We start from the raw sequence: 16,116 nt of genomic DNA, 5'->3' as shown, positions 1-16,116 counted from the left end.
CAAATGTGGAGTGTTGGACAACTCGATAAAAACAGGAAGCCACGATGATGCTTTTGTTCCTTTTTAAATGTAAAACCAAAGAAACGTGTACCTTTATGTAAACTGACAGTCTTAATTTTAAATACGAAGTAATTTGGGGTGTTGGGGGAGATTGTGGGGCGCCCTCCGGGCTCTTGCTGAGCCCCTGCGGGAGGAAGGGAGGCGCCGTGCCTGGACTAGCCACTAGGTGGCGCCCGCTCACCAGCCTGCGTCCGGCTTCCCTCGTCCGGTCCCTCTGATTTAAGGGGCCTCTCACCTGTCCCCTACCCTAGAAAAACCCCAACTCCATCTGGCTGTACCCCAGCGTCTCCCCATTCCCCATGCCTCTCCTACACAGGCTCCTTGGCTCCTTCCCTGCGTGCTGCTGACCTCTCAGTATGGACACCCCGACCTAGGCCTTGACTTGGGTGCCTGGTGGGCCTGCAGGTCCGGCTGAGGAACTCAAGCTTGATCTGAGGGTCAACTTTGCTTCTGGCCCGTGTCTGTCTGGACATGTTTGGATGGCCCTTTCCGGTGCCCCTGTGTTCCCATCATCCCCTCCCTAGCTGTGTGTCACTACCTCCCTGAGCCTTGGTTTCTTTAATTATAAAACAAAGATAATAGATAAGAAAAAGCATGTTTATCTGCCCTTTAGTTGGTGTTCACAAAATTTGCATCATTTAGAAAATGTGATGTGATGGGTCTCCATAACTCCATAATATAACTTTTAGACATTAGGGGAAAAAAAAAAAAAAGCAAGAGAGAAAGAGAAAGAAAAAACAATTTAATGTGGGTGGGCTCCATCTTCCATAGCATTCTGTGGCACATTTGGAATTCATGGAAGTCATGAACCTGCTGTGAGCATCTCACCACACTGAGTGGGATTCTCACTTTTAAAGTTTTAATTAGCTTGTATTTCCTCATCTCAATTTAAGAGACTTTCAAGGTAATTTTGACCATGATATTGCTTTAACTGCAATATCAGTGGCTTAAACGATACAGAAACTTGTGTCTCTCTCCTAAAACAGTCTGGTAGGCAGTCCAGGTGTGGTGTGGCACACCATAGTGTTGAGGTCCAGGCCCCTTCTATCTTGTTGCTCTGCCATTTGTGGCCTTACGTTCTAAGATGGCTGCTCAAGCTCCAGCCATCACAATTGCATTCCTTACAGCAGGAAGGATGCAAGGGAAGAAGAGTAAGTACTTCTCCTTTAAGAATACTCACAAGTTACACAGACATTCCCCTGACATCCATCAGTCCCATGGCCCAGCAAGGGAGGCTAGGAAAGATCTTTATTCTGGGCCGCCATGCACCTAGCTAAAATTAGGAGATCGATTAACTTCCAAATAGGGGACAACAGATATCAGAGGATACTTAGCTGTCCCTGCCATTACGAGGCTCTGTTTTCCCCCCAAGAAAGGAACGAGGAAACCTCTTCTATGCCTTGAAGGATATCTGTTCGCTGGAGCTTATGTATTGAGCAGGCCCGAGGCTGAGTTCAAAGGTAGTTCCCACACTCTCAGAGGCTCCCGTCCAGCATGGAAGACAAAAGGGGAGAGGAAGGGAGACAGGGACTCTGGTGACACCCGACTCTGCCTGGGAAGGACCTCAAAGCCCACAGGAGTTCCAAGATGGCGCTACTGCGTGCTGGGGCCCAGATCCCTTTTTGCCTCGGAAAGCACACTCCTTTTTCATGGCTTGTGTTTTTCTGGAAACTATTAGAACTCTCCGCCCAAACCAGATGATAATTACACGTTACTGATCTCTAGTCTTTAAATTTCTCTCTCTCTCTCTTTTAAAAGAGAGATATTTTTACTGCACATTGTGTTGGCAAAACCCAGTCTCCTTTCTACCCGGCAGCCTGGATGTTATGATCACGGTTCCTCTGTGAATTCACCTCGGGGGGAGGGAGTGGAAAGGTCTGAAGGCACCAATTGGGGACAATAATGTGTCTTTGGCCAGGGGCAAAGGGCAGAGAACCAGAGGTGGCCAGAGACAGGGACTGCACAAGATCACAAGAGCTACCAGCGGAGGGCGAGGGGCAAAGACCCAACCAGGGGCTGCAGGGGGCAGCGGATTCTCAGTGCAGCCCCCAAAGGCATCTGCCCGGGCTCCGTTCACTGACCTTCAAGGCAGAGCTCAGTGAGCCTCCTTGGGTCATCACGTCAGATAGGCCTGGGGTTCTGATCCCCGGGCCCCGATCTCGTACCTCTGCGCCTCGAGCCAGTCACTACTCTTTCTGAGCCTCCATTTCTCCTTTTGTAAAAGGGGATCACAGCAGCTCTACCCTGGGCTTGTGGCAAAACTAACCTGAGATCTTGCTCCGGAAGGTCCCAGCAGAGCACCGCGCACGTAGCACGCACGTGCTCAATAAACAGGAGCTATCGTATCTTCATGGTATGACCCACCTATCCCTCTCTGAGTGACGAGCAGTCCCATTTACTCATCTGGTCTTGCACCAACTCATTCCTTGTGCCCAGGCTAAGTGCTGGAGCCAGTGGGGGGGGGGGGGGGCGGGGTGGGGGGGGGGTGAGGGCGCGGCGGGGAGAAAGCCCCAACCCCCTGCTAGTTCCTGGCTCTACTTCCCATGTTGGCTGCAGAAAAGGCCACACTACCCAATCGAGGGATTGACGGGTGACTCAGGCCAAGTCCTGGGTCCCCTCCCTCAACTCCCAGAAGTGCTGGCTGGTAAAGGGGAGCTGGGCAGGGGTCTCATGAGTCAGGGAGTTGGGCAGGGGCCAGGGCATCGAAGACCGTGATTGAAATTTGTGATCTTCCCTCGGGGCAAAGGAAGAGTTCCTGGAAGATTTTCACCCAAGGTGGGTTGGGGATTGGGAGAGGCCACCAGGGGTGCCAGAGAGCCTTGGCAGGAGGTTGACGGGGGAGAGGGGCTGTGGCCACAAGGAGGCAGTGTGGAGCCCAGGGGAGGGACCTGTGGCCACAAGGAGGCAGTGTGGCGCCCAGGGGAGGGACCTGTGGCCAGCATCAGGCTGCTTTCACACCCTTCCTTCCCGCACTAACTCTTTTTAGAAGTCCTTCCCCACATCCCCCAAAATAGATTGAAATGAATTCACAACTAACTTTTATTTTTATAATCAAAAGATTTTTTGATAATGCTGCTTCCAAAATTCTTTGCCTACAAGAAATTCATTTAATTACAATTGGCCACAATTCCTCCACCGAGGGTCCAGCACTCTTGGGAATTCTTGCACAATGAAGAGATCTCACCTATAAATTTGTTTCAAATATAATGAAGTATAACGAAAATTTTTTGACGACTAAATGGAACAGTTAATGAACTTGACATAATGTTATGTCTTCTAGATGTTTAATTAAACATTTATTGATTCTGATTTTGCAAGGTTTTCCCCCCATATTTTGGAGTTCAAACATTTTCAAAAGCTCTTGAAGCATCTGTAGGCCTGAGGTGCTAAGACTTCTACACCTGGAAGATAAAATGGGGAAAGGCAGAGAGACAGATTGCGAGGGCCAGGATTCCTGGTCTTTTGGGGATCGTGGCCCAAGGTGAGCTGTGGCCAGGGTGTTGTCGAGTATGGGATGGAAGATGGGCACCAACAGAATACTTTTATGTATTAATTCGTAACTTCTTTTAATTTTAAATGGGTAACGTACTCTAAAATTTGACCCGAAGATGTTTCTTAAAAGACTTATAGCAACTGATTTATTTAGAGCTGGATAGCAACTGGATAGCAACTGATTTATTTAGAGCTTACTATGGACCTTATTTCCAGTGCTTTACATTATTTTATTCAATTCTTCCAGCAATCCGACACGTAGTATTAAATCTGCATTTTACAGATAAGAAAACTGAGGTACAGAAAGATTACTAAGTAACCTGGGCAAGATCATGGAGCCAGTGGGTGAAATCGATGGAGTTGAAACCCAGGCTATCAGGCTCTAGAAGCCAAGCTCTTAGCAATTATTTCTATTGTTTTGAACAGGTATGTTGTCATCCTGCCACAGGATAAGGAGCAGTGCTTTCTATGCTGGACAACTTAGTGCTGCCTGGTGTGACTTATCAGATCTAGCAGGAAAAAAGTTGATATTTTATTCTTTTTTCTAAAGTTTCTTTGACTGAGTGTACCTGTCTTAGTCAGCTTAGCTGCTGTAACAAAATACCATAGACCAAGTGGCTTAAACAACAAATATGTATCTCTCAGTTCTGGAGGCTGGAAGTCCAAGGTCATCAGCAGATTTTGTGTCTGGTGAGATCCACCTCCTGGTTCTTAGATGCCTGTCTTCTCTCTGTGTCCTCAGATGGTGGGGGTGAGGGGGAGCAAGCTCTCTCATGACTCTTATAAGGGCACTAATCCCATCATGGAAGCTCCACCCTCACGACCTCATTTAATCCTAATCACCTCCCAAAGGCCCCACCTCCTAACACCATCTCATTGTGGGGTAGGGTTTCAACACTGAATTTGCTGGTGGGGGGACCCAAATATTCAGTTCTTAACAGTGTCCATATGAGCAGAGCCCTGTCCTAAGTCCTCCGAGACACAGAAACCTAAGTTAGTAGAAAAGAGTCCAATATTTAAGATTTTTGTTCTCATTAACAATTTTTATGTTGATTGATTGAAATGATATTTTGGCTATATTGGGTTAAAAACAAGACTTGGTGACTGTATGTCCACACCTGAGCAGACACACAGGAGCCCCCCCCGTCCCTTCCTTACAGGGAGCTCTTCTCTCCAAGATGCTCTGATCTCTCACTTCACCCACCACCACTTTAGAGTTTGTTGTCTGAGGCTGGGTGCCCCAGAGTTGAGTGCAAGTAGTTATTTGGGAGGTGAAGCTAGGAAACCCTGGGAGGGTGGTGGGGACCTGGGACAGGGGAATGATGAGCTAATGGAGGGCTTTGCCATCAAGCAAGCCCCCTGGGGGCACCTGGGGTTCAGTGCCGCAGGGAGCGCTAGGAATGCTGGAGCATGGGGAACATCTTCTCAGGGCTCCCCGCTGAGGTCGAGGGAGATGGGGTGCTTACCCTCCGCTCCCATCACTGAAGGAGGCTGCTCCCAACCGTGTCAATCCCCCAGCCTGTCTGGCCTGCAGCATGGTGGGCAGTTGGACTCACATGAAAGAAATGGAAAAGGCCAAGGAGATATGATGGGGATACCGATGGCATTTGCTACAGTTCTCTGCACAAGTAACTCCTCTTGGGACTGAGGCCCCAGGGATTAATTAGCTGGAGAGGGACAAGGGGTGGCTTTGAATCCAGATCAAATGATCACAGAGCCGGGCCCTGAGTCCATCCTTTGCAGCTTCCCCTGCATTTGCCCACACCTGTAAAGAGCAGGCAGGAGTCTAACTCCATGAATTTTAAAAATTCATTTTTACATTTGCTCACTCAATCAAGTTAGATGCTTTTAAAGGCAAATTTAATTATTTTGAGCTCAATAAAAGCCTTTTAATAAGCTGAACATCATGGTCTCAGTGTTTTGCTTTCAGGGTTATCAGTCATGGCAAGGAGGGGCCACAAAGGGGAGGGGAGAGTTGGGGGGGGGGGACGTGGGGCAGGGGGAGGGGCAAATCATGCCAGCCCACACACACGGGCGTGAACACACACATACTCACACACACACATGCACGGGTGGATATTTATTTTAAACTTTTATTTGCACATTTAAACCCATCATTTGTTCCAAATCGTTTAATTGTGAAGCTTTTATAATATTTTGTTTTATTTTTAGAAACAGTTCTTTTACTTCGAGACAACTGTACAACGTGTTAAAGAAAATGCGATGCTGATTTGGCACAGACTTCCTGTGTGTTCTGTCTCCCCCGTTTGGCTCACACATCCTTCCTCACTCTGAACGTTCCATCTATGCCCGCGACTGAGACAGGAAGCCAGACACACATGCTGAAATAATTTCAACAAATATCAACTTTAAACCAACTTGAAGTAGTCAAAATGGCAGGGCTGGTTCAGGCACCGCAGCCTTCCCCAGCTCGGTGCAAAGGAGGCAGCACGGACTACACATGGCAAAAGTGTTGCCATGTTTATAAAAAGCTTTCTGTTTTCATTATTAATGCCTTTACTAGTCCAGTGTAATGGCACCTGCTGGTTTTGGCTGTCCAGCACCCAGCCCCGTTCTTCTGGCACAATCACTCCAATTTTCCTTTGGTGAGCCACCTCACCCCCTTCTCAATCCACATGGATGGGAGGAAGATGACCCCACCTCTAGGTCCAGAGCAGGGCATGAGACTCTAACCAGGCCAATCAGAGCACTCTCTTCTTTTGGCTGTGGTGATTGGCTCAGGGATGGGCACATGACCTGAGCCAGCCAATGGGATTCTATTCTGAGACTTGTGATAGAAGATTGAGAGCTTATTTCTTCCCACTTGACTTAGAGCTGTCGGGAAATGAACCTGGAGAAAAGGTGGCGGGAGAGGAGAATCTGCTTGAAAGGGAAGTCGAGATGAGCAGTTTGATGGAGACAGACACCTTCCTAAAATCATGGTGTGCACATCTGGACCTGGAGGGCATGTGATCTAGCCCAGCTCCCAACCAGTTACAAGAGTCAATGATTCCCTCTTCTGCTGAAGCCAGTCTCAGTTGGTTTGGGTCAATTATTATATAAAGAATTAACAAGAACATACACTTTTATCAGACAGAAGACTAAAATACTGGATGAACTGATTCTAGGCTACTTGGTGGACATCTAGGAATGGAAAGCATTTTTGAGGGAGGATAGAGAGGGAGAGAATCCTTTTGCCATGTGCTTGGCATGTGGCCTCGGCTTTTTCACCCTCAGTTTGAACCACTGTGTTCTGTAAAAACATTAATATTAGGAGTTTCTTTCTTTCTTTTATCCTGATGAAATAATATCACCTGTGTACTGAGACGTATGCCTGAGCTGTTCATCACAAGATAGTTTATAAAGGTGAAGGAATTATAAACAACCTAGATGTCCAACTAAAGGGGACCAGTTAAGTAAATTAGGAAATCTGTACAATAGAATTCTCTGAAGCTATGAAAAAAATGCCATATAGAACTGTATTTATGGATAAAGAAAAGTGTTTATAGTATATTAAGGAAAGATGTTTATAAAGCTAGAGGATGATTCCATTTTTAAATATATGTGATTACATATAACATAGAAAAATGCCTAGAGAGAGTATGGATTATCTCTTAGCAATACATAGGTGATTTGTATTCTATATTTTCTGCAATATAATGTGTATAATTTGTATTCTATAATTTTCTACATTTTCTACAATAAATGTGGATTACCTGTGTATCTTGTCTGCTGGGGCTGCCATAACAAAATACCACAGAAGACAGGGGGCCGGGGACTTAAAGAACAGAAACTAATTTTGTCACAGTTCTGGAGGCTGGAAGTCTGAGATCAGTATACCAACCTGGTTGGGTTCTGGTGGGAACTCTCTTCTTGACTTACACATGGCTGATTTCCAACTGTGTCCTCTGATGGTTGAGAGAGAGAGAGAGAGAAAGAGGGAGAGAGAGCACGGGGTGGGGGGTTGGGAGAGTTCTCTGGTATCTCTTCTTCTAAGGGCACTAATCCCATCATGGGGCCCCACCCTCATGATCTCACCTAAACCTAATTACCTCTCAAAGGCCCCATCTCCAAATACCAACACATTGGGGGTTAGAGAGTCAACATATGAATTTGGGGGACACAATTCAGTCCATAGCACAGTGTAATAAAAAATAATAACAAAACTCAGTTCTTTATATTGAATGGGACTTTGCATGCAATGAACAATATCCACATAGTCACAACAATGTAAACAGCATTTATTGAATTTCAGTTTTAGGATCAACTCACAGATAAAGCACAAAGGACTGAATTATACTATGGGCAGAATAGAAATGTCACTCATCTTGATAAGTTGGAAGTAAAAATGGAGAGAACACAGGTAGAAAGGAAGTGAAAGGAGGTTGGGAAGAGGGGGTGAGCTGAAGACCAGCCAGGCCAGGGGTACAGTCTCCTCAACTTGCCAGGTGGGGAGTCCAGAAACACTGTTCCCGTAGAGGGAACACAAAACAGAGGTGTAGATAACAGTACTTGAAGTCATAAAGACAATCATAAAAGGAACCCAAGTAAGAACATTTCTTTATTGGGAAGTAGGGAGGCGTGTCAATGTGCTAAATCCTTGTCGGTCAAAGCAGGAAGTCAGTAGGTAACGTCTCGACTTTGGGAAACGGCAGGCTAGAGGTAGAAGATTATTGTTTTGGAGATGAAGTGGTCATTCTCAGAAGGAAGAGGTATAAGAACTGTTATTGCCTCCAAGGGCTGGGCTGTGGGTTTGGAAAAGACAGGGCAGGGGGCTGTCGCTTTGGACATGCTGTTTTACTTTGATAAGAATGTAAAATACACACAATAAAAAAAACAAAAAACAAAAAAACACACATCCCTGCCTGTTACAGACTATAAGGGACAGCGTCCTGCTTATCTCAGTGGGGCTCTCAGTAAGAACCATGGGGCAGGACTCACCTCCCAGGCCTGTTTCCCGGGAGAAACCAGGACTCAGTTTGGTAAAACAATCCATGTTTGCAGGACCTTGAAGGGAGGGGAGGTGGAACAGGTGAAGTCCAGGGGAGTTTTTCAGGACAGTGAATCTCTTGTGTATGATACTGTAATGGTGGATACACGACACTAAGCATTTGTCAAAACTTTACAACACAAAGGATGAACCTTGGTGTATGTAAATTAAAAAACATTTAGAAGGTCAGAGGATCCCAGGATGGAAGGCAGAATGTGACAAGACACTGTAACTGTCTTACAAATGTGTGTCACTGCCTCAGGGAAAGGGGTTAGGGGAAAGGGTGCTGACCTAAATATCTTTGGAAATGTATGACCCTTGATGTGATGTGATGAGAAGGGCATTTTACCTCTGGGTTCTTCCTCCCCAAAACCCATCACCCCAGTCTAAACTATGAGAAAAACCTCAGACAAATTCCAATACAGGGACATCCTACAAAATAAATACCTGACCAGGACTCCCAACTGTCAAGGTCATCAAAAACAAGGAAAGTCTGAGGAACTGTCAGAGCCCAGAGAAGCCTCAGGAGTTGTGATGACTAAATGTCATGTGGTGTTCTGGGTGGGGTCCTGGACCAGGAGAAGGATGTTAGGGAAAAGCTAAGGAAATCTGAATAAAGTTTAGACTTTAGTTAATGATAATATATCAACATTGATTAATTAATTGTAACAAATATACCACACTGGTATAAGATGTTAATAATGGGTGAAACTGGGTGTATGGTAAGCCCACTATTTTCTCAATTTTTCCATAAACATAAAAGTGTTCTAAAAATAAAGCTTATTTTTTAAGGTTTATTTTTTTTTAAAAAAAGATAAAAAGAATGGGATTCTTTTTTATCTTTGAGTGTGATGCCTGGAGCTGCAGCAGCCATCTTGCAGCCACGTGGGGTTCTAAAGCAGAGATCAGAAAACTTTTCTGTAATGGGCCAAATAGCAAATATTTTAGGCTTTGTGGACCATTTGGTCTCTGTCGCAACTGCTCAACTTTATCGTTATTGCACAAAAGCAGCCATAGATGATGTGTAACTAAGCTGGTGGGGCTCTGTGCCAATAAAACTTTATTTACAAAACCAGACAGCTGGGGATTTGGTCCATGGGTCATAGGAGAGTAGAGAAGGCACTGGCTCTGGGTGATGGGGATGGTGGGTGATGGGGGAGACCAGTTGGCCTGTTGATTTTTAGGTAACTGCTGAGGCCCTGGGCTCACAAAGAACTACCTAAGGCTGTCCCCCACTACTCCATCTCAACGTCAGACCTGCGGGAGGCCAGTTAGGGGCTCTTCCCAACACCTGCAGCACACACCAGCCTGGAGGCTGCGGAGGGAGGACGGGGTCTTTCCTGTCATCCTGTGTCCCTGGCACGGGCGTACAGAGGATGTGAAATACCTGCTTATCAGATCGGCTCTAAAGGAAACTTACGCCCTTCTCTTGGTCACATGATTATCTTCCTGGTGTTCCTAACCGTGCTGGGCTTCTCCGTGCCCCCACTCCCACCCTGCCAGGGGCTCAGCCTCCCCTCCAGGGCATGGCTTTGCCAGGCTGCACAGGTGCCCTGCCGAGTGCCCTCGCGGCCTCTGCTCACGCAAGCACCTGGTTCGGTCTCTGCTGTCCTCGTCTTCCTTCCTCACATCCTTGAGCTCCAAATCCAGCCTTCACAAACCTCTCCTAGCTCCTGACAGCACACTCTCCTTGCCCTCACCATACTGGGCTGTGGTCCCAGGCTGCGAGTCTGTCTCTAGAACCAGAAGGTGAGTTCTTTGAGGTCAGGGTTGGGTCTGATGCGCCAGCATCCCCCAGCAGGGCTCAGAAAACGTGGGGGGAGTGAGTGCAAAGCGAGGCCTCCCGAAAGGAGCTGCCACCTTCACTCAGAACTTAGCATTGTGCTTGGAACCTAGTAGATGCTCAATAAGTATCAGCTGTAGTGATTTCAGTTGTTATTCTGGACCCATACAGCGATATCTGCTTGAGCTAAACTCAAAGTGGGGCAGGGGTGTCATCTTTTTGGTTAGAACCCGCAACTCCCCTCTCCACCGGGGAAAAGCTCTGTTCCGACCGACCCCACCACCTGGGGAGGTGGTGTTGTCTGTGTGCTCAGCCCAGGACCTGCAAACTCATCCAGAATCTTCGAGGGACATTCAATTATATGGAAACTGTCCCAGGGAGCCTGTTATTAATGAGAGTGGCTAATATTTGTGTCTGCCAGGCACCCTTTGGCATTATTGAATCAGACACCACCTCACAGGTACTGCTGTCAACCCATTCTACAGACCAGGTGACTGAGGGTCAGCAAGGGGAGTGACCGCCAGTAAGAGGCACTCGGGTTCTGGAGCCAGGCCAGGGCAGAGCACCACGGTCCCTACTCTCACCAGCCAAGAGCAATGAGCTCTTCTGGTGTCTCCCCAATTCTCTGTAATCTCTTCACCAGAGAGGGGAACAGGTAAGGCAGACGTGTGTCGGGTTCTGCCCCAATCACAGGGCTCTATGGCCCAGAAGCTTACAAGACTCGGGGAATGAGGCCAAACAGTGTTCATCTCTGGGGATCAGCTCAGTTTTGGCTGATTTGGAAAAAAAAAAAAAAAAATCCTTGACCAGACATGAAAAATGGTTCAATTTAGAGAAATAAACAAGAATTTCTGTAGTGGGCACTGTGAGTGTCCCACCCAGACCCTCGGGATCCCGTTCCCTGCTTCCATGTGGGTCGCTGCTAAGGGGTGGCATCTGGGGATGTTTTCAGAGGGCCACCCTGGGGCCTGGGGGACCCCTCTCTGCCCCACTCTCAGGCAGGAAGAGCCAGGAACATCTGAGAGCCTGCCTCTCCCGGGTGCAATCTGCATCCCAGAGCTTCCCACAGTCTCCCTGCGGATCAGCCTGAGGCTGGGACTTGGCGTAAAACAGTCCCCCTCGCACTTCTCCTCCCTCTGTCCTTTTCCCAGCTCCCTTCGCTGTCTCCCCTGGGAGCAGAACTTGGATACATCCCTTCACACAAGTCCACGTCTCTGGAAGAGCCCCATTTAAGACAGTTTCTTTCTTGCAGCCCTTACCAGAGCTTTCATCATGCCACGGCGGATGATATCCCAAGAGGCGGGAAAAGTACGCAGTGTTTTGCAAACTCTTTTACCCCAATGTCACCCAATGCACCCCCTGCCTGTGCAAGTGTTTTCACTGGGCTCCCTGAATGCTGCCTGAATTAAAACAGAGAGGTTGATGGAATTGCTCAAGGCCACACAGCAGCTCCGAGGGATTGCTTCCTTCCCACTAAAGGCATCCAAGGGTTGGTGCTGAGGGCGGTGCGGTGGTAGGGGGGAAAGCAATGCAGCCCAAGAAAGCGAAAGAGCCTCGTTCCAAAGAATTGTAAAATTTATTGTATAAGTATTGCAGCTTTTCAGAATGTCGTCATTGCCACTAATGATTATTGATACACAACAAGCGATTTCATCAGGCCTGTGGATTGGCATCCAAATACAGAGTCTTACGCAGCAGCAACGCGGGCGCCGCACCCAGCGTGCCACGGAGAGTTTACATACGTGTAACTTGAACAAAACTTGGGAAACAGGGCTGCGAAAGAGAGCGGTTCCAACGCCAAGGGAGCAACGTGAAAGCGTCACCATCAGCACAACCACCATGGAAACAGGCAGGCAAACGAGAACGCAGCAGGTCCTTCTGAGCTCTATAGTACAGCGGAATTTGAAGCGCAGTTTCCGGAAAACCAAACAAAACGAAACATTTTCTCTCCTTTGTCATCAGGATGTTTTATGGATCTGGAAGCTTGGTGTTGCACGTAGAAAAGAAAATTCTCTGAAAAGTACAATTCACAGAGCAGACAGCCAAGGACTGGGGATGGTTTGGTCCTCGCCCTGGCCCGGGGTTTGCTAGCCGTGGGGAGGTGTCGCTCTCAGCTCCTGGCAAAAACACGGGGACGTGGACGGCTCTTAGGGCACTTTGCTAAGTCCGTCCGTGTAGACCTGGGCTTGGCGGGGGAAAGAGTTTTCCTCCGGAGGAAATGTGATGATTGACAAGCAGGGAAACAATGAGAGGCTTAGAGAAAGCCAAGCTCTGCCACCTTCTCTGAGCCCAGCCTGGTCCCCCTGCAACCAGCCACTGCCAAGGGCCGACCCCCCCCCCCAACTTTCTACTGAAAAAAGGGGGCCTCCCGAGGGATGCTCAAAGGCTTTTCGAAGGTAAGGACACGACAGCCAACACCTAGAGGAAGGAGTGTACCCTCAGGGCTCTGGGTCCAGCAGAGAAACCAAGAGCTTTGCAGAAACACACCCCATGGTTTTCTTGGGAGGTGCCCTGGCCTTGACAAGCTGCTCCACCGTGAACTTCTGCAACTGTCATCCGCTAGGCACGCAGCCCAGGGACAATGCGGCGGCCTTGAGGCCTGGACTGCCATCCTGGGGCGTAACGGGGGCGTGGGGAGGGTGCTCTTCCCTCAAGCCAGCTGAGGTCAGTAACCCCCTCCCCTGCTTCCTTCTTCTACCTCGCTGCTCATACGGCAATGGCAGACCGCACCACCCAGCAGCGAGATTCAAGGTTTGGTTCGAGGACCTCGGGAACACTTCGGCCTGGCTTTCGTCTGCTGCTACGCTACTCACACAAACAAGGTCCACGTCTAGGTTTTTGACCCGGGTGGGAGATAAACGAGTACTGACAAGAGGCTGGAGGGGCAAGGGGGGTGGCCTGACCCAAGGGAGGCACAGCCAGGGTGGAGGGCGGGTGGGTGGGACACGGCACGAGGCCATGGGGATGTTTTCAAAGAAGCAGCAGCCCTCTGTCCACCACGAGCGGGAAGGCCGGGCCCCGGTGAGCAGGGCGCCGTCCAGGAACGCCACTGCCGGGGGACAAAAGGGGTCAACCGCTTTCTCAGTAAGGCACTAGGGAGACGCTTCACATAAAGGAACGATACGTTTTTGTTTTTTTAAAAAAAACTTTATCTATAAATGTGTCCCTGTACCTTTCAGGACAAACTCTATGGATGTCTCTGCACGAAATGACCTTTTCAAAGAATCTTTGAGAGAGAAGCAAAGGTTAGGCAAAGGTTAGGCTGAAGACCCCACGGAGAGGCAGGTTTTATTGTCAAGGTACCAGAACTTTCTGCCAGGCTGGTGAGCGGGCACTCAGACACCTCGGTCATCTATTATTGGTCACCATGGTCTTAAAAGGTACGTATAGAAATAGAGTTCAAATGGTCAGAACTTCAAAACTGTTCTCGAGTTTTTGTTTTTCAAGTAATAAAAAAGTTGTTTAAAATCAGTACTTATTGCCTCTTAGACCTTTCTCTTATGTTAACCGGCTAGTTGGCACTCTGCCGAAGATGAAAAGACACCTCCGTGGGATGCAGGGGGCAGGGGGCAGGGGGCAGGGTGGCCTGCTCTCCTGCTAAGGGCGTCACCCCATGGAGTATTAGCCCACCCCTGGTGGGAGGGAGGACCCCGACTCCACTCTCTCCCCGCCTTCTCTACCCGCACACGCGCACGCCACCAGCAAGGGGGTCCCGCCGACATCTACTCCGTAAAACCCTGGTAAACAAGAGTTGTGTCTGATGAAGACGCTTATGAAAACACAGATACATAAACACATCAAAAACGATGGTTTCCACGGGGAAGGGAATGAAATGCGAAAGAGAGGAGAAGGGAAAGAATTCTGCTTCTACATCCTAAAGCTCGAGTTTGCGTTGGTTTGACTGTCTTTCTCGTTTTAACCCTTTTGCAGTGTCCTGGGAGAAACCTGGGCATGTCACTTTTTCATCTCTGGTCTTCTGGTTATGGGCCTGTTACGTGAGAATCAATACATAAAGACAGGGATGAGGTCACATTGCTATTCCTTTGGGCCTTTCCTATGCGCCAGTGGGCTGCACCCACCTCAGCCGGTAGAGTCTGGAGCCAGCTGAATCGCCAAAGCATCCTGCATGCACGAGCCACCTAACCGCCTCTGGCGTGGCCCTGGCAAGGCAGGCAGGGGGCAGGGAGCACCTTAGCGAGCCCCTTCCTACAGGGACCTTCGTGGTTCAGAAAAGAGGAGAAAAAACTAAGATTCCTTCAGTAACAGTTTATCTTCATTTTGGGAAGAGCAAAGCCCACCTCCTGGAACTTGGGGCCTCGAGTAACTTTCCTATTTTCTTTGCGATCCAAAGGCTGTCCTGGCCCAGAGGGGAAAAAAATGCGTCTCCTTCGGGAGGGAATGTATAACGAGGTAATAACCTATCACTAGACAGAAGCTTCCACTCTGCAGGAAATCAGCCCCTCTGGGAGCCTCTCTCCAGACTCAGCGTGGAGCCCACCCTCTGCCTGACGTCCACCGTGAAATTCCAACATTTCTCCCTTAAAAGTCTCGACAGACGTTGATAGAAGTTTCCATCAAACAAGCACTGACATATTTATATTAAAAAATAGTGCAAAAGCTCAACATTTATATAAATAACTCTAAACCCCTGCTTTGTAGTTTTTTTTTCTTTACAAGGTAATACACACTTTCTGAGTTGGCACTCAAAAATGGCCATTTTTTTTTTTCTCTTCTAGTTCAGAAAACAACTTTTTTTTTTTTTTTGTAATAGGCCTCTTCTAATACAAAAATACTCCTGCCCTCGCACATACAGTTTCTCTTATTTTATATATATTTATATTTATATAATATTGCAGATCTTTAAACAAAGGTTTTGTGCAAATATGTCTTTAAAGTTAAGTGAAATCATCATAAACAAACAAAAGAAAGTAAGCATTCACGCACGCAGCTCAACTAGAAACAGAAAAGACTAGTGTAGAATTTTTTTTTTCCCTCTTTTGCCTTCAAGACACAGCTCAACAAAGAAACATGGTTTTTTTTTTTTTGCAAGCTTTCTTAGCTTGTGCATTCAGACCAGACAGAACATGTAAATATTTATACACAGAGAGGTGGGGAGAATATGCTCATGCGGTGCAGTCTCCTGTGTGTCGCCCCGTCCTCCTCTCTCTTTTCTTTCAAGAAGTGCGGAGTGTTTTGCTGTTTTACCTACTGCGGCCCCGGCCCTGGCCCCCCCGGGACTCCTAGAGGGGGTGTCCCTTCTGTTTATCCTTCTCTTTGCTCCAGGCCGCTGTGCTCTCCAGGGGGGCGATGTGTGCGGGGTGCAGCCGGGTCCCCTCCAGCAAGGAGGCCGGCCCGCTGCTCTGCTGGTGCTGGAAGGTGGAGGCCCCGGGGTAGTGGCCGATGACCTCGCTGTAGGTGGGGGGCGGCCCCTCCATGCGCCCGCCGCCCCCGTAGCACGTGGCGCTGATGCCCGAGTTACTGCTGGGAGGGCAGGGGCCGCCCAGCGCGGCGCTGCCCATCAGGTCGCTGTGGAAGATGGTTCTGTTTGGGGGCGCGCGCACCGACTCCCGGTTCAGTTCCAGCTGCTGCTCGGGGTCCCGCAGCTGGAGCGTGCAGGGGCCCTGGTAGGGCGGGGGCTCCTCCCCGTCCGACAGCGAGATGGTGGGCGGCAGGTCGATCTCGTGCTGCAGGTACGGGTAGGTGGGCTGGAAGCGGTGGAAGCGGTCCCGCTGGGCGAAGGCGGGCACGGCCAGGCGGTCGGTGGGCCGGGGCGGGGCGTAGACCTGCGGCT

The 16,116-nt window shown here is 48.7% G+C and overlaps 1 protein-coding gene across 1 annotated transcript in view; it reads right to left on the bottom strand.

Moving 5' to 3' along the window:
* Window positions 1–11,882: 11,882 nt before the first annotated feature.
* Window positions 11,883–16,116, bottom strand: part of PMEPA1 (prostate transmembrane protein, androgen induced 1) — a 58,084-nt gene continuing 53,850 nt past the window's right edge. The window contains exon 4 of the mRNA XM_059895760.1: window positions 11,883–16,114. Within this exon, the coding sequence (XP_059751743.1) occupies window positions 15,566–16,114 (549 nt within the window). The 3' untranslated portion in view covers window positions 11,883–15,565. The remainder of the gene's footprint in view (window positions 16,115–16,116) is intronic.

Source organism: Balaenoptera ricei, chromosome 15, assembly GCF_028023285.1.
Source record: "Balaenoptera ricei isolate mBalRic1 chromosome 15, mBalRic1.hap2, whole genome shotgun sequence".
Classification (NCBI taxonomy): Eukaryota; Metazoa; Chordata; class Mammalia; order Artiodactyla; family Balaenopteridae; genus Balaenoptera; species Balaenoptera ricei.
The sequence above is the reverse complement of the archived record's forward strand: the minus strand, read 5'-3'. Positions and strand labels throughout refer to the sequence as shown.